Genomic DNA, 16,381 nt, shown 5'->3' on the forward strand with positions numbered 1-16,381 from the left:
AAATAGCTTTAAATGTTTGCAGTGCATTTCATTTAGGAACAATGTGATTTTCAATGCCGACTTGTTTGTTTTAATGGTTACAGTAACCAGACTTGTGCACTTCCCACATTTTTGATCACTTTATAAAACCAACATTTTACAACAGAAAGTGTGGATTAACAGCAAGTCCACAGGTTGGAAAACTAAAAGTAATCAAAAAGCAAACTTTATTTCATTTTCAATTTATTTAAATGTATACAGTTAAACGGCAAAAAAAAAAGACAAAATGTCAACTGAATGGTTTTGTAGTGGCGTGACAACAGCAGCGGTGATCTAAACATAACGCCTACATAAACAGCTCCACTAAGGCACTAAACATGTTGGGACATGATCATGAGGGAAGGAGTCTTTGGTTTATGAATATCATTCAGACTGAAACATTCATCAAGTCATCAGTGTCAGATTCCCTTAAACAGCAAAACAGACTCATTTGCAGATGTGCTTTCCCTTTTCATAATTCATGTTTGTAATTAATTCAATTAGAGGGCATTGTGTAACACCGTTTAAAATATTACAAAGGGGATCCAAAAGAATATTTTCATACAGTAATGTCATAATCAAGTGGACACTTTTTTTTTTCTATTGATGTAAAAATAACAGTCAGCATTATTCATCATGATTATTGTGCAAATTAATTTAACCATTTCATGGCATACAGGCAAAAGAATACCATTCAGATTCACTTATACTTCAGTTAATTGAACTGATTTGGCTGATACTTTTGGCTCATCATATAGCAGCTGAAGCATGGATCAGAGCGTTGAAAGAGAATGGACTGAGTTTATAGCCCGTCCCGCTGTAGAACTTATTCTGAAACTCCACCCTGCAAAAGAGACGATGTAAGGATTAAAAAGAACGAAGCCGCGCAACACATGGCTCTGATTTCATTGGTAAATCATCACCAGAACAATCTGTGAAAAATAAATTCAGTGAAACATTTTTCTCTTCCTTTCTCACATCCTTACCAGTGCAGACGGAGCGCGTGCAGGAAAGCTGAGAGACCCTCCATGACCAGGAGGATGGAGACGGTCAACACGGCGAAGGCGGCGAAAATCACAAAAAGCAGAGCTGATCCGACGTAGCCCTTCCACGTCAGCGCCAGATGCAAGACCATGTGCCACAGCACCTCTGACAGCTCTGTGAAGACAACACCAGTGACTCACAGTCACAGAGCCACGACTGGTTGGAGTCAAACCTGCCCAGTCTGGTATTCATCTGTTTTTCCAAAGAGGAAGTCATGTGTGTGTTAGTACTAACGTGCATGAGCCAAGCTAAGGGCCCAGAGCCGTAGGTAGGAGGCCGTGTTGGAGATGCAGCCCAAGCAGTACTCGATGGTGTGGATGGCCTGATGCATAAACACATCTGCAGCATCAAACTCCTGCAGGCGACACGGTTTGGATCGTCAAATTAGATGCATGAGTGCAGCAAAGAAAATTGAATCTGCTTCACAAATTCAATCACAGTTACCTCCTCGTCAGCCGGTCTGCCCTCCACCTCCCCCTGCCGAGTGTTGACCGAGCCTTCGTCGGCCACCAATGGCTGTCTTTCCTCGTCCTGATATCACAAAGAGTCTAAATCTAGCAAACAATGCACTTCACAGTCTTACAATAGATAAAGCTTGCTGAACCCTTAAGACTTACGATGTGTCGCCGCCGTCTGGATTTGAATGCGACATATTCACACAGTGGTTTCCCCAGCAGGAGGACAGGGACTGAACACAGGGCCAGCACCACCAGGACCTTCTGAACTACAGGCTGCACAGGGAGAACAAAAACATGTTCAACAACAGCAACACAGCAGCCAGTGCAAGAAATCTGCTCATATTAGTTTATACAAATACCTTGGAAAAGTAGTAAACATGTTCTCTCTAATAAACTGAGCAACAACTGCAGCACTGTTTGCTATTATGGATGAGTATATAATTGGATTCATGTGCTTGCAATAAACTTGGAATCTGATCTCTGACAGTAATCTGACTAACAGGATCACGTTTACAGAAAAAACTAACCTCAAGCACATAAGTGAAACAAGCATGAAGTACATTATAGTTACCCTGTGCATTGAAACAAACAATTTTGTACATTTTCAGCAAAATAATCCAAATTTTTAAATAATTTCATCACATTACAACCTCACACTGCAATGACTCTTTTTGATTTTAAGCAATCAAACAAAACAAAAAAATGCACAAAGTGGAATGACAATGATAAACATCATTATTCTATGAAAAAATAAAATTAAATGTTCAAGCGTGGTGAAGACACAGGCTAGATGCACAATGGTTCTACAACATATTGACTCCAGCCAGCGGGATATGAATCCACCGAATCTAATGGTAAAAAATGTTGAAAAACATATATTATTTCGCTTCATATTCAAAATGATGTACCTTGTTGTGTTATTCTGTCACATAAAGCCTCAATACATTGTAGTTTGTGGTTGTAAAGTGATGCAAATAGTTTTTGGAAAGCAGAGTAAATATCAAAACTCCACATGTATATTTAAAAAAAAAAACATATGTAATATTGTCACTTTAAAGATCATAAGCAGAACATTTATATTGAACAGGAAAACAAATAAATTCAGCATCTTCCTGAGTGCATGTCTATGAAAACATTGGCCTCCATTACATATGTGGCTGTTGTGTTGGAGCACACACCTGACCCGTGTACAACTGGGGGTTCTCTGGATTGTCTGTGAACAGGAACATGTCTATGAAGTGGATCAGTATGCTGGGAGCGATTCTGGACTGAGCAGGTGTGTAGACGATCCATTTAAAGACCACCATGAAGATAAGGTACCCGAACAGGCACAGCATGAAGAACAGCTCTGGGATCAGCACAAAGAAGATGCTACTGATCTTGCCAAAGTGCCTGAAGAGAAACACCAAGACGAAAGTGAAAATTAACTCTGCAGGAAACAGAAACCGGGCCAGACGGATGTGAGAGGAGGAGACAGATTTTTTAGAACAACAGAAAAAGAACCCAGATCACTAACCAGTAATTGAAGAACGACAAGCAGACTCCAAATGTCATGTGAATGACGCCGATGATGACGGACATCTTCATCTTGTATGAGTTTAGGAAGGTTAGCTTGTTATTAGCCAGACCCCAGATCTGACAACAATAACCAAAATGCAAAATAAGATTAGCTTCAATTTGGTATTTAATTAAATAGAAATGATTAAGGATCTGACGGCTGTACCGGGTCGATCCCAAAGGGATATGGGCTGGTGAAAACCCCGGTCACATTAGGATCCATGGACAAGAACTGGTTCCCCTGCAGCACCGACGGGCTGAAGCAGATAACATAAATGTAAGAATTACAGTGGATTAGAGATAAAACAAAAAAAAAAAACTGGGTGATTAAACAATATTTATACATTGTTGAGAAATTTAATGGCTTGTCCTCACCTCCAGATGTTCTTGTCAAACATTGGGCCGACGTGCCACCCCGAGCTGAAAGTTTTCATGCCTCGGCTGAAACACTCGTTGTAAATGGCTCCCGTGTAGATGGAGAAGAGGCCCATCAGCAGAATCAGATAACGTCCTCCAAACATCATCCTCCAGATCTGGAAACAGAAACACGTTTCACTTACAGCCAAAACCTTGGAATGCCCCACATCAAATGTCTTAAATTAATTAAAACCACTTTCAGAAGAGCAATGTTTCATTGGATGTATGTGTCACTTGGCTAATTTCCAATTCATTAGGAAATATGAATAAAACAAAGACAGGATATAAGCTTTAACTAGAGATGAACTCAGAAAAAAGCGTTTCTTTGAAATATTGAATTCAATATTTCAAAGAAATAGCTTAGCAATGATTTTTAATTTATTGTTCTAGTTTCCATGAAAAGAAAAACAACTAAATCATTTAATCTGATTTTTAGATAAAATCTAAAACTGTTTAAGAACCTATTAAAGCAGAAACAGACTTGGTTAATATACATTCATATCTTGTTTTCCAACTATGACTCTACAAAGATCAATAAAAAAAATGTAATTGCTGAATTAACAGTTGAATTATGCTCTAAATGCATACGTTTTACCAGAGACGAAGGAGAGCTAATCTAAAGAATGACGTGTACCTCATTGCTGTTGTTTTTGAGTTTGGGGTCTTTCTCCTCAAGGACCATCCAGAGGGCAGCCAAAGACATGAGTAATCCATGACCCACATCCCCAAACATCACAGCAAACAGGAAGGGGAACGTGATTATGGTGTACACCGCTGCAGAGGCACGGAGAGGGGAACAAAAGAAAACGGTTGAACACATTGGTTGCTTTTGATCTCTGCTTTAACAGAGTCATCTGATGGATAAAATGACAGAGACAAACCTGGATTGACCTCCCGGTAACTGGCCACTCCGTAAGCATCAACAATGCTCTGGAAACCAGCTGTGAAGGAGTTGAGGGGGAACAGAGTGGGAGGAGGGGTGGAGCAGGGCAGGCGGTTGTAGAAGGAGTCCACGCCGCTGCCACTCTTCCTCTGAAAATGGAAGGAAAAGCAGAGCATCAGTTATTTTTTTACTAAATCTAATCTCCAGCAGCATTGCATGTCTCCGATTTGCTGCTGCGTCCATCTCACCCCTCCTTCTCTGAGGGCACTCTGCAGCTCCGGCAGCTTGGCGGTGGGACACCAGGCCTCAGCGATCAGGCACTTATCAGTCACGGAGGGGCTGCAGAGGTTCAGCACCAGCTGGATGGCCTTGCACTTCTGGACCCGGACCTTCCACTGAGGCAGGAGAGCCACGGCTCGCTGCAGCAGCTGCTGCAGAAAGGCTTCGGTCTGAGACAACACCTGAAAAACGCGATGAGGAAGTGAAAACAGGGAGTTTAGCAACAGACTGACCAGAGAAGACATAAAAAAAAGGAACATTACCGCACAGTCTAAACACATTTGGCACTTTCGGGGTTTCCAAAAAGAGGAAATGCTGGTATTGATGCCGAAACAAAAAAAAAAAAAAAGGCACGCACTGATTTGATGTCTTCAATCCGACCTTGAAGGCCTTCCAGAATTTCTTCTCTCTCAGTTGTACTCTCTGGGTATACAAATGTCTGCGTGTGGAAGCTGCTCGACATAAAAATGAATAAATAAATAAGTAAATCAGCCTGATCAGAAATGAGAGAATACTTTAACTAGAAATTAAATAAATAATCTGATAAATGCACAGGTTTCCCCACCAATCACAAATCTTCTTCACTTTCTGTCCGATCTGATCTCCCCAAAACGAGATCAGGAAAACGGTCCACTGCACCATTTCCCCCTGAAGACCGAGAGGCAGAAAGCAGATCCAGTGGGAAAACAGAAACATGTTACATTTAAATGAAACTAAATTAGAGATCCTGTCTCCAAGCTCTTACCGTGTCTGGGTGCTGAAGTCGGTCATCCATTTCTCTAAAATCCACGATAATGTAACCGCGACATGCCCGCCATAGCAACCGTTCAAACGAGGGGACCTTCCAAGGATGGACCACTCCTGCAACAAAGCTGAGGCAGAGAGGAAGATGGGATTTAAAAAAAAAAAATCTAAATCTTTGAGGAAAAACTAGAGAGGAATCAATCAAGGTTTTCTTGGTTGACGTTAATATCCAAATTTCTTTAAGCTTGCCGATTCATTTTTATAAAAAGAACAACACATAAAGCAGAAGAAAACATCCTGTTTGTTCTTTGACAGAGCAGCAGCTTTCAATCCAACGTTATATTAAGAAACTACAAAACTATCCCTATCCTACATTAAATGTTTCTGTAATCTATTTCTGATTTTTATTTAACTCAAACCCAAAGCCTGCTGTTGAAGGATTGATTTATTGCCTGGAAATGGACAGAGTTCTTAGTTTTATTGCATTTACGAAGTAGGAAAAAAAAAAACTTACGATTTTTCGGTGTTGACTTGCAGATCAAAGATCAGTTAAAATAAATGGAAAAATTGGTCGAACTTGAAGTCTGGCTGATTGATCTGTACATCACTAAAAGAAGAAGAAGAAGAAGAAAAAGCAGAGATCTACCTAAGGCGGACATCTTGGCGGTGATCAAACAGGCCGTGGCTTTCCAACACAGGTGGTGGTCCCTGTTAAAGGAAGGTGGAAATTTTATTTATTTTTTACCTTTTGCTCCATCATTTTGAAGAAACTCTTAATAGCAATGTCTAGATATCACGTGTGTAAAGACCTGGGTGGCTATGAGCGAGTGCGTTTGGGTCAGGACTCCTTTGTACTGGCAGAGCTGCGTGAGCTGAGCCCGGAGGCTGTCTCTGTTCCTGGACACCTGGAGGCAAACAAATGGGCCACGCCCCATCAACAACAGAAGCTCGTCTTGACCAACTCGCAGTCGTGTTTGTTTGTTTTTTTACCTCTCTGAGCTCTCTCGCCAGCCTCTCACTTTCCTCCTCTATGGTGATGAGTTCACGCGGCTGAGGGGCCGAAGGCACCGGGTTCGGAGGGGCCAGGGGGCGCTGCAGGGGCGGTTTCAGGGAGCGATTGATCTCCTGCTCCAGAAAGGCTGAGGGACAATGTCAAAACATAAAATTATGGAAATAGATTCAAATATACAACTCCCAAAACATAAGAGTCACACTACATCTTTTCAGGATTCATATCTGAGGGCTGAGACAGCCACTGAGAAACATTGGTCTTGTGGTAGGTGAACTATTTCTGCCTCAGCATGGCCAATATCCAACTGATGTGGGATCATTATCCTGCTGAAGGACCCTGTGATCAGTTTTTTGTAATTCACTACTCGAGCCCAACATGGTTTTATTTAAAAAGTCACCATACTTCAAAGATTTCATGATTTCTTGCACATGCCTGAGCCTTTGGAAGAGAACCAGATCCTGACATTTTGTTACAAAAAAGCAAAGCTCAATTTTAATCTGACCAAAGAACACATTTCCAGTTAAAGTTCCAGTAGATTTTTCTTCCTGTTCACTTTGAGTGGTGGCAAGATAGACTTAGGTCCTCATCCTGCGATCTCACAGTTCCAGTTGTTTTAAAAGTATTGATTATTACTCTGACTGTTTGTATGTGTATCTACAGGTCAGTAGTACTTTCTCGTAGCTTTATTTGACAGGCAGGTTATTGTGTCTTACCTATTGTGTCTTTTGAAGAATGGTGGAGAGAGGAATTATAATATATATTTCACTACAGAAAGTCAGAAATGAATAACTCAACTTTTTAAAAATGCTTAAGTTGCAATTATTTAATAGTAACCGGGGTTTCAAAAAATATTACTTATTTTCTAACATGGCATTTTTCCATCCTCACTCAGTGACTGTCCCCAGGCTATTTTTCAGTGAGATTATGTTCCCGTTGTAATATATGAATCTATTTTAAGACTTCTGACGCATCTCTATCACGGTGTGCCTGTAATTGTTTAGGGTGCTGTAGACGGGGGGGGGAAATGAGTCGGTTCTTACAAAACGTCTTCTCGAGCTCTTCACATCGCCTGACCTCACTGACAAACTTCCTCTGGAAGGCATTCACGTTAGGATTTAACTAGAAAGATACAAAAAAAGAGGAAGATGGCAAGAGGGGTTATTTGTGTTCACAAATTTGTATTCACAAATAACCATTTTCCTTCCTTATTACAAAAGAAGGAAGGAAAATGTTGGTGTGTCTAGCAAACCATTCAACTTAGAGTAATTGAAAGGAAGAAAATTATTTTAACAGTGATATTAGTCAATTGTTTTAATGGAAGACAATATCATGAAAATAAAGATAAAATGAATCAGCAACTCGCAGATTTTTAAAAAATTAACTCAGATCCTATATCACGTCGACGCAAAAGTACAAATGATCACTGTAGTTGACTTACATCTCTAAACTCCACCAATCCCAGCTCTCCCAGTTCGCTCACACAGTTATAAGCCGAGTCGGACTGGAGGAAGAGCTGCACCAGGCACACCTCCTCACTTCGAAACAGGGACCCCATAACTGCAAAACAGAGAGAAAACCAATAATACTTCCACTTTCAAATCGCAACACAAAACCAAACACTGTAGTTTGGGCAAAAAATATAAATACTTCTTATTTAGCAAAGGACAGAAAGGCATTGATTTGTGAAAACGAAAGTCCAAAAAGAGGATGTTGCTTTGGTTGGGGCACTAAAAGATCAACTGACAAAGGAGCAATTTATGGGTGGACGCTAACAAACGGGAAGTAGCAGGTTCTGCTGTGGTGATCATCAGGTGGAATTTCCATTTTTGCAAATGTATGGCAATAATACGATGTGTGTAATTCCTCTATTTAGTTATTCTCCAAAAATGAAAAAACAATCATGTACTTGATGAATATACTATATATATATATATATATATATATATATATATATATATATATATATAATATTATTCTATCTCAACTGGATTGAGATGTTTGAGAAACATATATTTTTTTTTACCAAGAGATATTTGGTCTCTTTAATTATATTTTATATTTTTTTATGGATTTTTGAAGGGTCTGGTTTGTTCTGCTTGACTCGGTAACAGAAATCATCTGACAGAAATCAATTTAACAAACAACTCTGTGTGAAAGTCAATAAATTTATTAAGGGTGCATGACAAAAAAAAAAAAAAGTAAATTAATCTTAAAATAAACTTTTTCTGGGGATAAAGACCTTGTCGATAGTTTTTTTTTTTCTCCACATTTTCTTTCACAAATAACAGTTTTGAGTTTCGTTTTCACCACAGTTCAGTTCCAGAGAAACAAAAGCAATGAAACAAAAGCTTCAAATTAATAAACTTACCGCATTCTTAACGTACTGAGAAAAATGGGAATAAAAATCTACAGTACGTTGATTTTAAATATGATAAAAACACCAGGTAAGGTGGGAAAAGTAGCTCCCGGTTAGCAGTAAACAAAGCTAAATCAGAGCTGCCTCACCTGTCTTTCGCCTGGACCCCTCTGTGTCTCCCGTGGACACTCTCTGTGAAAGTCCTGGACGGTACCGATGGACAAACCTGGACTAATTGGAGACGTGTTTCTAGGTTCCGAGGTGAGTTATGTTCTCTTGGCTCCCATTTCCCGTTCATGAGAGTCACGTTACCCCAGGACTCACGTGACCCAGGACTTTCCTGACCTTCCCTAGTTTCACCAGTAGGAGGCGACGTTTTCTGCCGCAGTGATATAACCTGTCCTGTTGTAATGGCGCCAACACCATACTTCATCCTGTACCTTTATGTAGAATATTATTTTAGTAATTCTTTTAAGGGAAAAACATTATTTAAATTAATTTCATACTGACATGTTTTCCAACTTACAGGTACTGAAAATACACTTAAGATCAGATAATTTTAGACCAATAACATTTTTAATACAGGAATATGGGCTCTAACACCCAGTGATCTGCTTAAAACCTGTTATTTTCAATAGCTCGATTAGTGGAATATATTTTTAAATATATGGGTCACCTAAGAAGAGAATATGATGCCCCTTTTTGCAGGCCCTTCTAAATCGTTTAATTTGACTTGGTCAATTATTTAATAATAATTTTGAGTTTATTCTGGACAATAAAAAACACAATTTTAGCAACATGAAAGTAACTCCTCTCATTTAATTAACTAAAAAGACATTCATCAATGTCACTTTTATTTTTCATGTAATGAGCTTTTGTTTTTTTTCTCCCTTTAATCTCATCTATACTTATTTTTAACACCACATGGAAAGTGTAGATATTTAGAACTGCAAGAACAATTCATATTACACTTTTGTGGGTGGGGTGGACTTGGTTTGCAATTAATAACACAGGTTGGTATGAATAACCATGTAGACCCCTCAGGTCATCATATCTAATCTCAGTGATCTCAGGACCAGAATGAAACAACAGGAGGCCATCTTTCTCTTTCTCACCTCTGGAAATAACTTATACCTGATATGTGCAAAACTTTATAGCTCCTTGCAAAAATCAAGACTGAAAATATTAGTAAAAATGTAAATATTGCTGCTTAAATTCAAAAAGTTTTTTATAAGTATTATTTTTAAACATTCATTGAAGTTCTTTGGATGCAATTCTGTTTTTCTTGTAAAGCACTTTTAGCTGTGGTGTACATATAAACTTGAAAGGCGTGAACAGTTTCTCCCCTCTTACAGATTACTTGTTTTGTCTTTTTGTCACAATTTGTTTCAGATCAGCAAGACAAAAATATCAGATTAATTTCAAAATATATTTTCAAATGATTTATTAGCAGGAGAAAAAAAAAAACTTATCCAAACCAACTTGCCCCAATTTGAAAAAGTACACTTGCAAGTAATAAAGTCACTGATTTATGTAAAAAAATTTAAATGTAGACAACATAACTTGAAAAAGATATTTTATTTTATCATCAAAGGCAGAAGTGTATCAGGTACAACAGTAGGTAATGGCAAATGTACAACTGAAAAAAACGTTAAAAATGGAACAAAAAATTAATGACAAATCAAACAAGGTGGAAGGCTAAAAACAAATAAATCTTCTACATCTGTTGGTGTTGTTTTGCTGTAGGATCACTACAGATTTAATTTGATCTTTCCGTACAGATACAGTAATGAAGCTGGTCTACGTTAAAAAGCAAAGCTGATCATCACCAGATATAGTTGTGTAAAGAGCACACTGAACTGTTTCACAATCAAATTAAAACCTCCCTAAAAACAAAAATAAGAAATAATAAAATCAATAAAACCAATTGGCAAACAGGACAGAAATTTCCTGTTCGCTATTGTTCTCAAAAACCAACAAACAAGTTATGTTTTGCTCACACTGTTGTATTTCTATGTGCTTGCTTTCCTGGATATGAAGACAAACACAACATCAGAAGTATAGTTAACATTGACTTTTTTTTGTAAATGACTGTGCTTGGAAATGTTACTCAGTTACATCTCTCTCAACTGTCCTCCCCTGTTCATCCTGAATTTCTTTTCTTTCTACAAACTGTAAAATCGGAGACTTCTGTCCATTCCTGCAGATGTCAGGAACTTGGCATTTTCTCCGAAGGAAACTCCAGTCACCAAACCAGTATGGTCTGAAAGGTAAACAGAAACATTTATGGCCACTTGAATATACAGATTTACTGTCACAAACAACAGATGATTGGCATTTCGTCTCCTCACCTGTGAAGTTGAGCACCTCAGACCACTGCTTGCAGATGTAGACACGGATGTCAGACCCGCCTACAGCCAGGTAGGTCCCGCTCTGATCAAAGACCAGAGACTTCACCTGAAAGAGAAACGAAAACTAATCAGTTTGAAAAAAAAGTCCAGAAAAGAAAACTACAAAAAGTCGAGTGCCGCAGCTCCAAAATGCGTTTTCACTTGGTTACCGGCAGCTGAGAGGACAGAGGTTTTCCTAGCATTTTTATTGTAAACACTGAGCTAAAGGCAGAGTGTGTGGAGCTTAAAATAAAAACATGCCTAGTGGAAAACAGCTGGATCGTTTCAGAACTGGAAGCAGTTCACTCAGTCTCTTAACTGATTAAAATGCTTCTGCCAAGGACACTTTAAAAGGCCTCAGTGCCCAATTTAGAGATTTCACTGACAGCACTATATTTTACGCCGTGTACTTATGAAGTGTTGAAATATTTCACATTTTTTACTGAAATAAGTAAACTAAACAAGAAAAAACATTGACAATGCATCACCTCCAACAGTAAATGCATCCATTAATAAACAGTCATGCGAAAAACACAGATAATGTTTAATGTTTAAATACGGCTCCTTTTGCTTTTAATATGTACTACTCTCTCGACTTGCTTAGAATCAGGTTTAAACCATCTCTCTTTCTGTGACTGTCACAGAAAGAAAGTTTCTCCTCATTTGGTCACATTACATTAGAAAGAAGAGTTTCCACTGCAGCACTGACTGTGTGTTCAGGGTACCAAGAGAACCTCTGCTCCAGTTTCAAGCTTTTAACAGCCTCAAAAATGGTTCTCTTCTTGTACCAGCTTCCCTTTCTCTGCATCACCCCCACCACCATGTGGGGAATTGATTTATACAGCGTTAGTGACTTGTTGCAAACCAACAGCCTTGCTAATCTTTTCACAAAGCAGCTATATTTTATTGGGACTAAAACATAGTCAGGTCTAACTTATTACAAATGTTTGTAATTAGGTTAGTTTCAAGGTTATTAGTGAAACTGATAATAACAACCTTAGAGACTTCATTTCTAATTTAGAAAACCTACACAATTTTTCTTCCAAGTCACAATGAAGAATGAGTACTTCTGTAAGCAACCAAAATATCATACTTTGTGGATGAGAAATGAATACTGCTCCGGACAAAGTCTAGAAATACTTCACGTCAAACACAGCAATTTCTCAACACTGACATGTTTAAGAAAAGAGAAATATTAGCCATTTTTACCTCATAGTTGTTGTCCAGAGATATAGTCTTAAAGTTCTTCAGTTTCCTCAGATCCCACAGTTTCACAGAGCTATCCTGGGCACCTGAATAAAAGAAAAGAAAAAAAATCTTTTTCAAATAAAAAGTGCAAAAATTCAGAGAGCATTCAAAGATATATAGGTACTTTGTTACAATGTATGGGAGTAAACATTCACTGTGTAACTTGTGTTTTTCCTAAAACAGACATAGGTCATCTTTACATAAAAAGGAATCACAAAGTACACACTCAGCAAGATTTTAGCCAAATACTTGATAGGGTGGACATGGCATAGTTATGTTACTTTAAATAAGATTTATCAAAAGCATATACACTTACAGCTAGATTGTTTATATTTTGATTTCTGCATTTAATCTTTTTAAACTAAATATCAAATGTCATGCAGACAGCCTTCAACTTTTCACTGCTAAGCTATTAGACTAAAGATGCTGCATCCAGGGCATTGTGTTGTGTGAAGTATGTCCTGATATCTAGAAATGTGTCTGAAACTTTCCAGTTTTAATGCAGAGTCAAAACAAAACAAAACAAAGATCAATAAAATGCAAAGTGGAACCTGTGGCCAGGTAGTATCCGTTCTCAGAGAAAGCGATGGAGGTCACGGGTCCGGAGTGGCCCGGGAAGTTGGCCACGTTGGTGCGCTCCTTCAGATCCCAAATCTTGATCTGGGAGTCGGCCGTACCGGTGCCAAAAATGAGACCATCAGGGTGGAACTGGGCACAGGTGAGAGCTGTGGAACCAAGAGCAGAATAATCAGTGCCCAACTGGAGACTTGACACATACAATCATCCACAGACACACTTACCACAGCCAGCACTCTCATCAGTGACTTTGGTGAGGACTCGACCAGTTTGGATGTCAGAAAAGGCCCAGTACTGAAATGAAAAAACACAACCAGGTCAATATAGTGAAGCAGTAGAACTTTGAGGTCTGTTCATCCAGCAAAACCCACCTGATCCTCAGAGGAGCTGAGCAGGTAGTCTCCTGTAGCATGCAGAGACAGTCCGGTGACTCCAGCTTCGTGGGCTCGCACCACCTGAATGCAGTTGCCGCCGGTAACGGACCACACACGGATGGTGGCGTCAGGAGAGGCAGAGAAGACCACGGACTGGAGAGGAAAATAGGTTTGAATAAAATTCTCATCAGGCATCTCTAAAGATCCAACTATTCTTTTAAATAAAAGTCATAAACTCAAAGAAGAAAGTCACCTGGGATGGATGGTAAATGACCGAGGTGACCTTTTTGGCATGACCTTTCAGAGTTGCCACAATCTGCTCTTCGTTCTTGTCGAACACAACCACGTTCTTATCAGCGCCACCTGGAAACAAAACAGGTTTACGTCAGAGTCTTCAGGGAATTAAAAATGTGTCCTAAAATTACTGGTTAAATAATAAAGCAAGCAAAACAACGACAGATGCTTCCAGGGTACCAGTGAGCACTTTGTTGGTGTCTGAAGGACACACATCCAGGGACAGGATACCAGGAACGCTGGCGCTGTGAAGGCCCTGCAGTAGAACCAGAAGGAGATTGTGGCCGTCAAAGACACTAAATTATCCAGAGAGGGCGCCAAGTTTCATGACGAGACCAAATCCACACTTACAGCATGCGAGGCCACATGGCGATACTTGCTGAGGTCTTCAGCTCTGACCAGCTCTTCTGGGACCGTTTTTCCTCTCTAATGAAATAGAAGGAAATAGAAAAATAAAGTATAGAGCTTACACAACATGGAGCGCTGACTGCACCTCCACTGGAGAATAAAATGATACATAAGAAGAAGCAAAAATACCTTCTTTCTCTCTGTGGTGAGAATAGTAGCTTTGTCTTGAAGCTGTGAATGAAAACACAATTAAAACATCAGAAAAATTAAAAACTGTAACTGTAAACTGAACTCTGAACTGAAGTGAGAAAGATCTTACCTTCTGGATGATCTCTGGGGTCATTCCCACCTGTTCGCTGATCTCCATTGGCTCTCCACCACCGCCCTAGAAATGGAAGGAATAATTCAACCTCATTGAAAAAAAAACAAATCATGAAGATGAGGGACTATTATTAAGACCCTTTACTAGTAAACTCCAAGCTACTCACAGCAGCAGCTGGCTGGGAGGCCGGCACAGCCTGAGGAGCCACCAGTCCAGCTTGCGGTTTAAGCGTAGCAAGAGCTGTAAATTAGAAAAGAAAAAAAGTTTACAAGAGAACCTTCATAAGCAAAACAAGAAGTTTATCACATTTATCAAACACATATTGTCACAAAATACAAAGCTGGTAAAAACAAACAAAAAAAAAAACAACCCTGCTGCCAACTATAAGCAGACCTTCTCTTGCAGCAGTGACCTCTTTGTTGAGTCGAGCGATGACTCTGCAGGCTGCGTCGTGCTGATACAGGGCATGTGAGAGTTCCTGACGAGTCGTCTGCAGCTGCTGCCGCAGAGTGAAGCTATGCAGCATCACAGCATCCTACAACACAACACAAGGCAGGACCGAGTCAGCTTTTACGTTGGTTCTGAAAATACCAGTTGGTAAAAGCTGCTGATAAACAGGAAATGCTAACATGACTTTCAAAAATAACTCAAGTAACATGTACTGTTTACGAAGGGCATGTATTAAATTGCTTGTATTTCCTGTTACGTTTAAAACTTTATAGATGCAAAATAATTATTGGTGATGAAAAGCAATATCTGAAACATAAGTATGAGTAGATTTTCTGACTGCAGGACTCACCCACTCATCTTGAAGTGACTTGAGAATGGCAGGGATGCTTGTAGCTGATGGAGCCTTTGGTCTGATTGGATGGGTCACTGAAACAAACAAACAAAAAAAAAATATCACAGTTTTCATTTTACATATTTGCTTATAAACAATTTTAGACATTTAATGTCATTCGATCATCATTAGTTATGAAGAATTTGTTTAATTTGGATTTGTAAACAGAAGACAGACAATGAAAAATAAGACCTTGGCAATATGGCGCCACAATGCTTAACTGGCAAGTAAATTGGCCTGACCTGAACAGCGTTGATAATCTATGTGCTGTTGTCAGGAGAAAGATGAGACACCAGAAACAACTTTGCACATGAACTAAAGCCAACCGTAACACCTCAGCACATCTCACTGATGCAAATGCAGCCTCAGACAGTTCAGTAGGTTTCCACTAATTATAAATCATAGTAATACATTCCTATGTGTAAAGAATCAACATACAAATTTGGCTGTTTTAATTTAACTATTTAAAAAATAAACTTTATGCGGTATTTAGATTCATCGTGGTACCTGGATTGGATGAATAGGATTGATTTGATTATATATTTCCATATAATTGAAAACTAATTCAACGTGCTTTTTCGTGTAAAATACTTCAACATTACATTTGTTATGAGACTATCGGAACCCTCCAAACCCAAACTATGGCTCCGTTTCGTACCTTTGATGTCCACCAGCTGCTCCTCGGACAGCGGCTGTCCGTTCATCGGGTCCGTCCCATTCTCAGCGATGTACTTCTCGATTAGCCTTCGCTCGAACACATGATTGGACACCGGGGAGATGCACGGGTGCTCCGGTACCTCGTTGCAGACTGGGGGGAAAGTGTATTCACTTATTCTGACCACCCAAACTACAGCAACAATAAGGCATAAAACGCGTCTGAGAAAACTCTCTGAGGGAGAAGGCGGTCTGCATGGCGGCTAACGTTAGCCACATTAGCTACTAGCATAAGCTAACATTCTGAATCCGCCTCACGAACTGATAGTTTTACTTACTTGCACAAACCAGAGACATCTTCTCAACACAGCGCTGATACTCTCCTCCTAATAGTGAAATATGCTTGCTGCGAACCTGATAGCTTTAATTCGGTAATGTATGCCTAAGTTATGTTTGGCTAAAATCGTAAGTGGCACGCTGTCCTTTCATTGCCGCTATAAAAGGAACTGATGTTAAGTCTTCTACGCTGTTTTCCTCATACGTCAAAACTCAAACCTCTGCTTCTG

General features: G+C 39.4%; 2 protein-coding genes across 2 annotated transcripts; both read right to left on the bottom strand.

The window, feature by feature from the left end:
• Positions 1-219: 219 nt before the first annotated feature.
• Positions 220-9,096, bottom strand: tcirg1b (T cell immune regulator 1, ATPase H+ transporting V0 subunit a3b). The gene is made up of 21 exons (XM_028009528.1): positions 8,918-9,096; positions 7,851-7,969; positions 7,453-7,531; positions 6,391-6,539; positions 6,210-6,305; positions 6,047-6,108; positions 5,402-5,528; positions 5,222-5,304; positions 5,015-5,108; positions 4,626-4,838; positions 4,376-4,526; positions 4,129-4,268; positions 3,453-3,610; positions 3,244-3,334; positions 3,037-3,155; positions 2,699-2,912; positions 1,680-1,793; positions 1,507-1,593; positions 1,297-1,417; positions 1,005-1,176; positions 220-862 (listed from the first exon to the last, which is right to left on the bottom strand). Exons 2-21 carry the CDS (start codon positions 7,965-7,967, stop codon positions 769-771), a joined length of 2,481 nt encoding a protein of 826 aa, XP_027865329.1. The 5' UTR covers positions 7,968-7,969; positions 8,918-9,096; the 3' UTR covers positions 220-768.
• A 1,231-nt stretch (positions 9,097-10,327) lies between these two features.
• Positions 10,328-16,337, bottom strand: prpf19 (pre-mRNA processing factor 19). The gene is made up of 16 exons (XM_028009505.1): positions 16,154-16,337; positions 15,820-15,969; positions 15,120-15,196; positions 14,714-14,855; positions 14,487-14,560; positions 14,318-14,383; positions 14,188-14,229; positions 14,002-14,076; positions 13,831-13,906; positions 13,610-13,719; positions 13,354-13,509; positions 13,207-13,276; positions 12,958-13,131; positions 12,368-12,450; positions 11,120-11,225; positions 10,328-11,031 (listed from the first exon to the last, which is right to left on the bottom strand). Exons 1-16 carry the CDS (start codon positions 16,170-16,172, stop codon positions 10,934-10,936), a joined length of 1,518 nt encoding a protein of 505 aa, XP_027865306.1. The 5' UTR covers positions 16,173-16,337; the 3' UTR covers positions 10,328-10,933.
• Between the last annotated feature and the right edge of the window lie 44 nt (positions 16,338-16,381).

This window comes from Xiphophorus couchianus, chromosome 23, assembly GCF_001444195.1.
Source record: "Xiphophorus couchianus chromosome 23, X_couchianus-1.0, whole genome shotgun sequence".
Classification (NCBI taxonomy): Eukaryota; Metazoa; Chordata; class Actinopteri; order Cyprinodontiformes; family Poeciliidae; genus Xiphophorus; species Xiphophorus couchianus.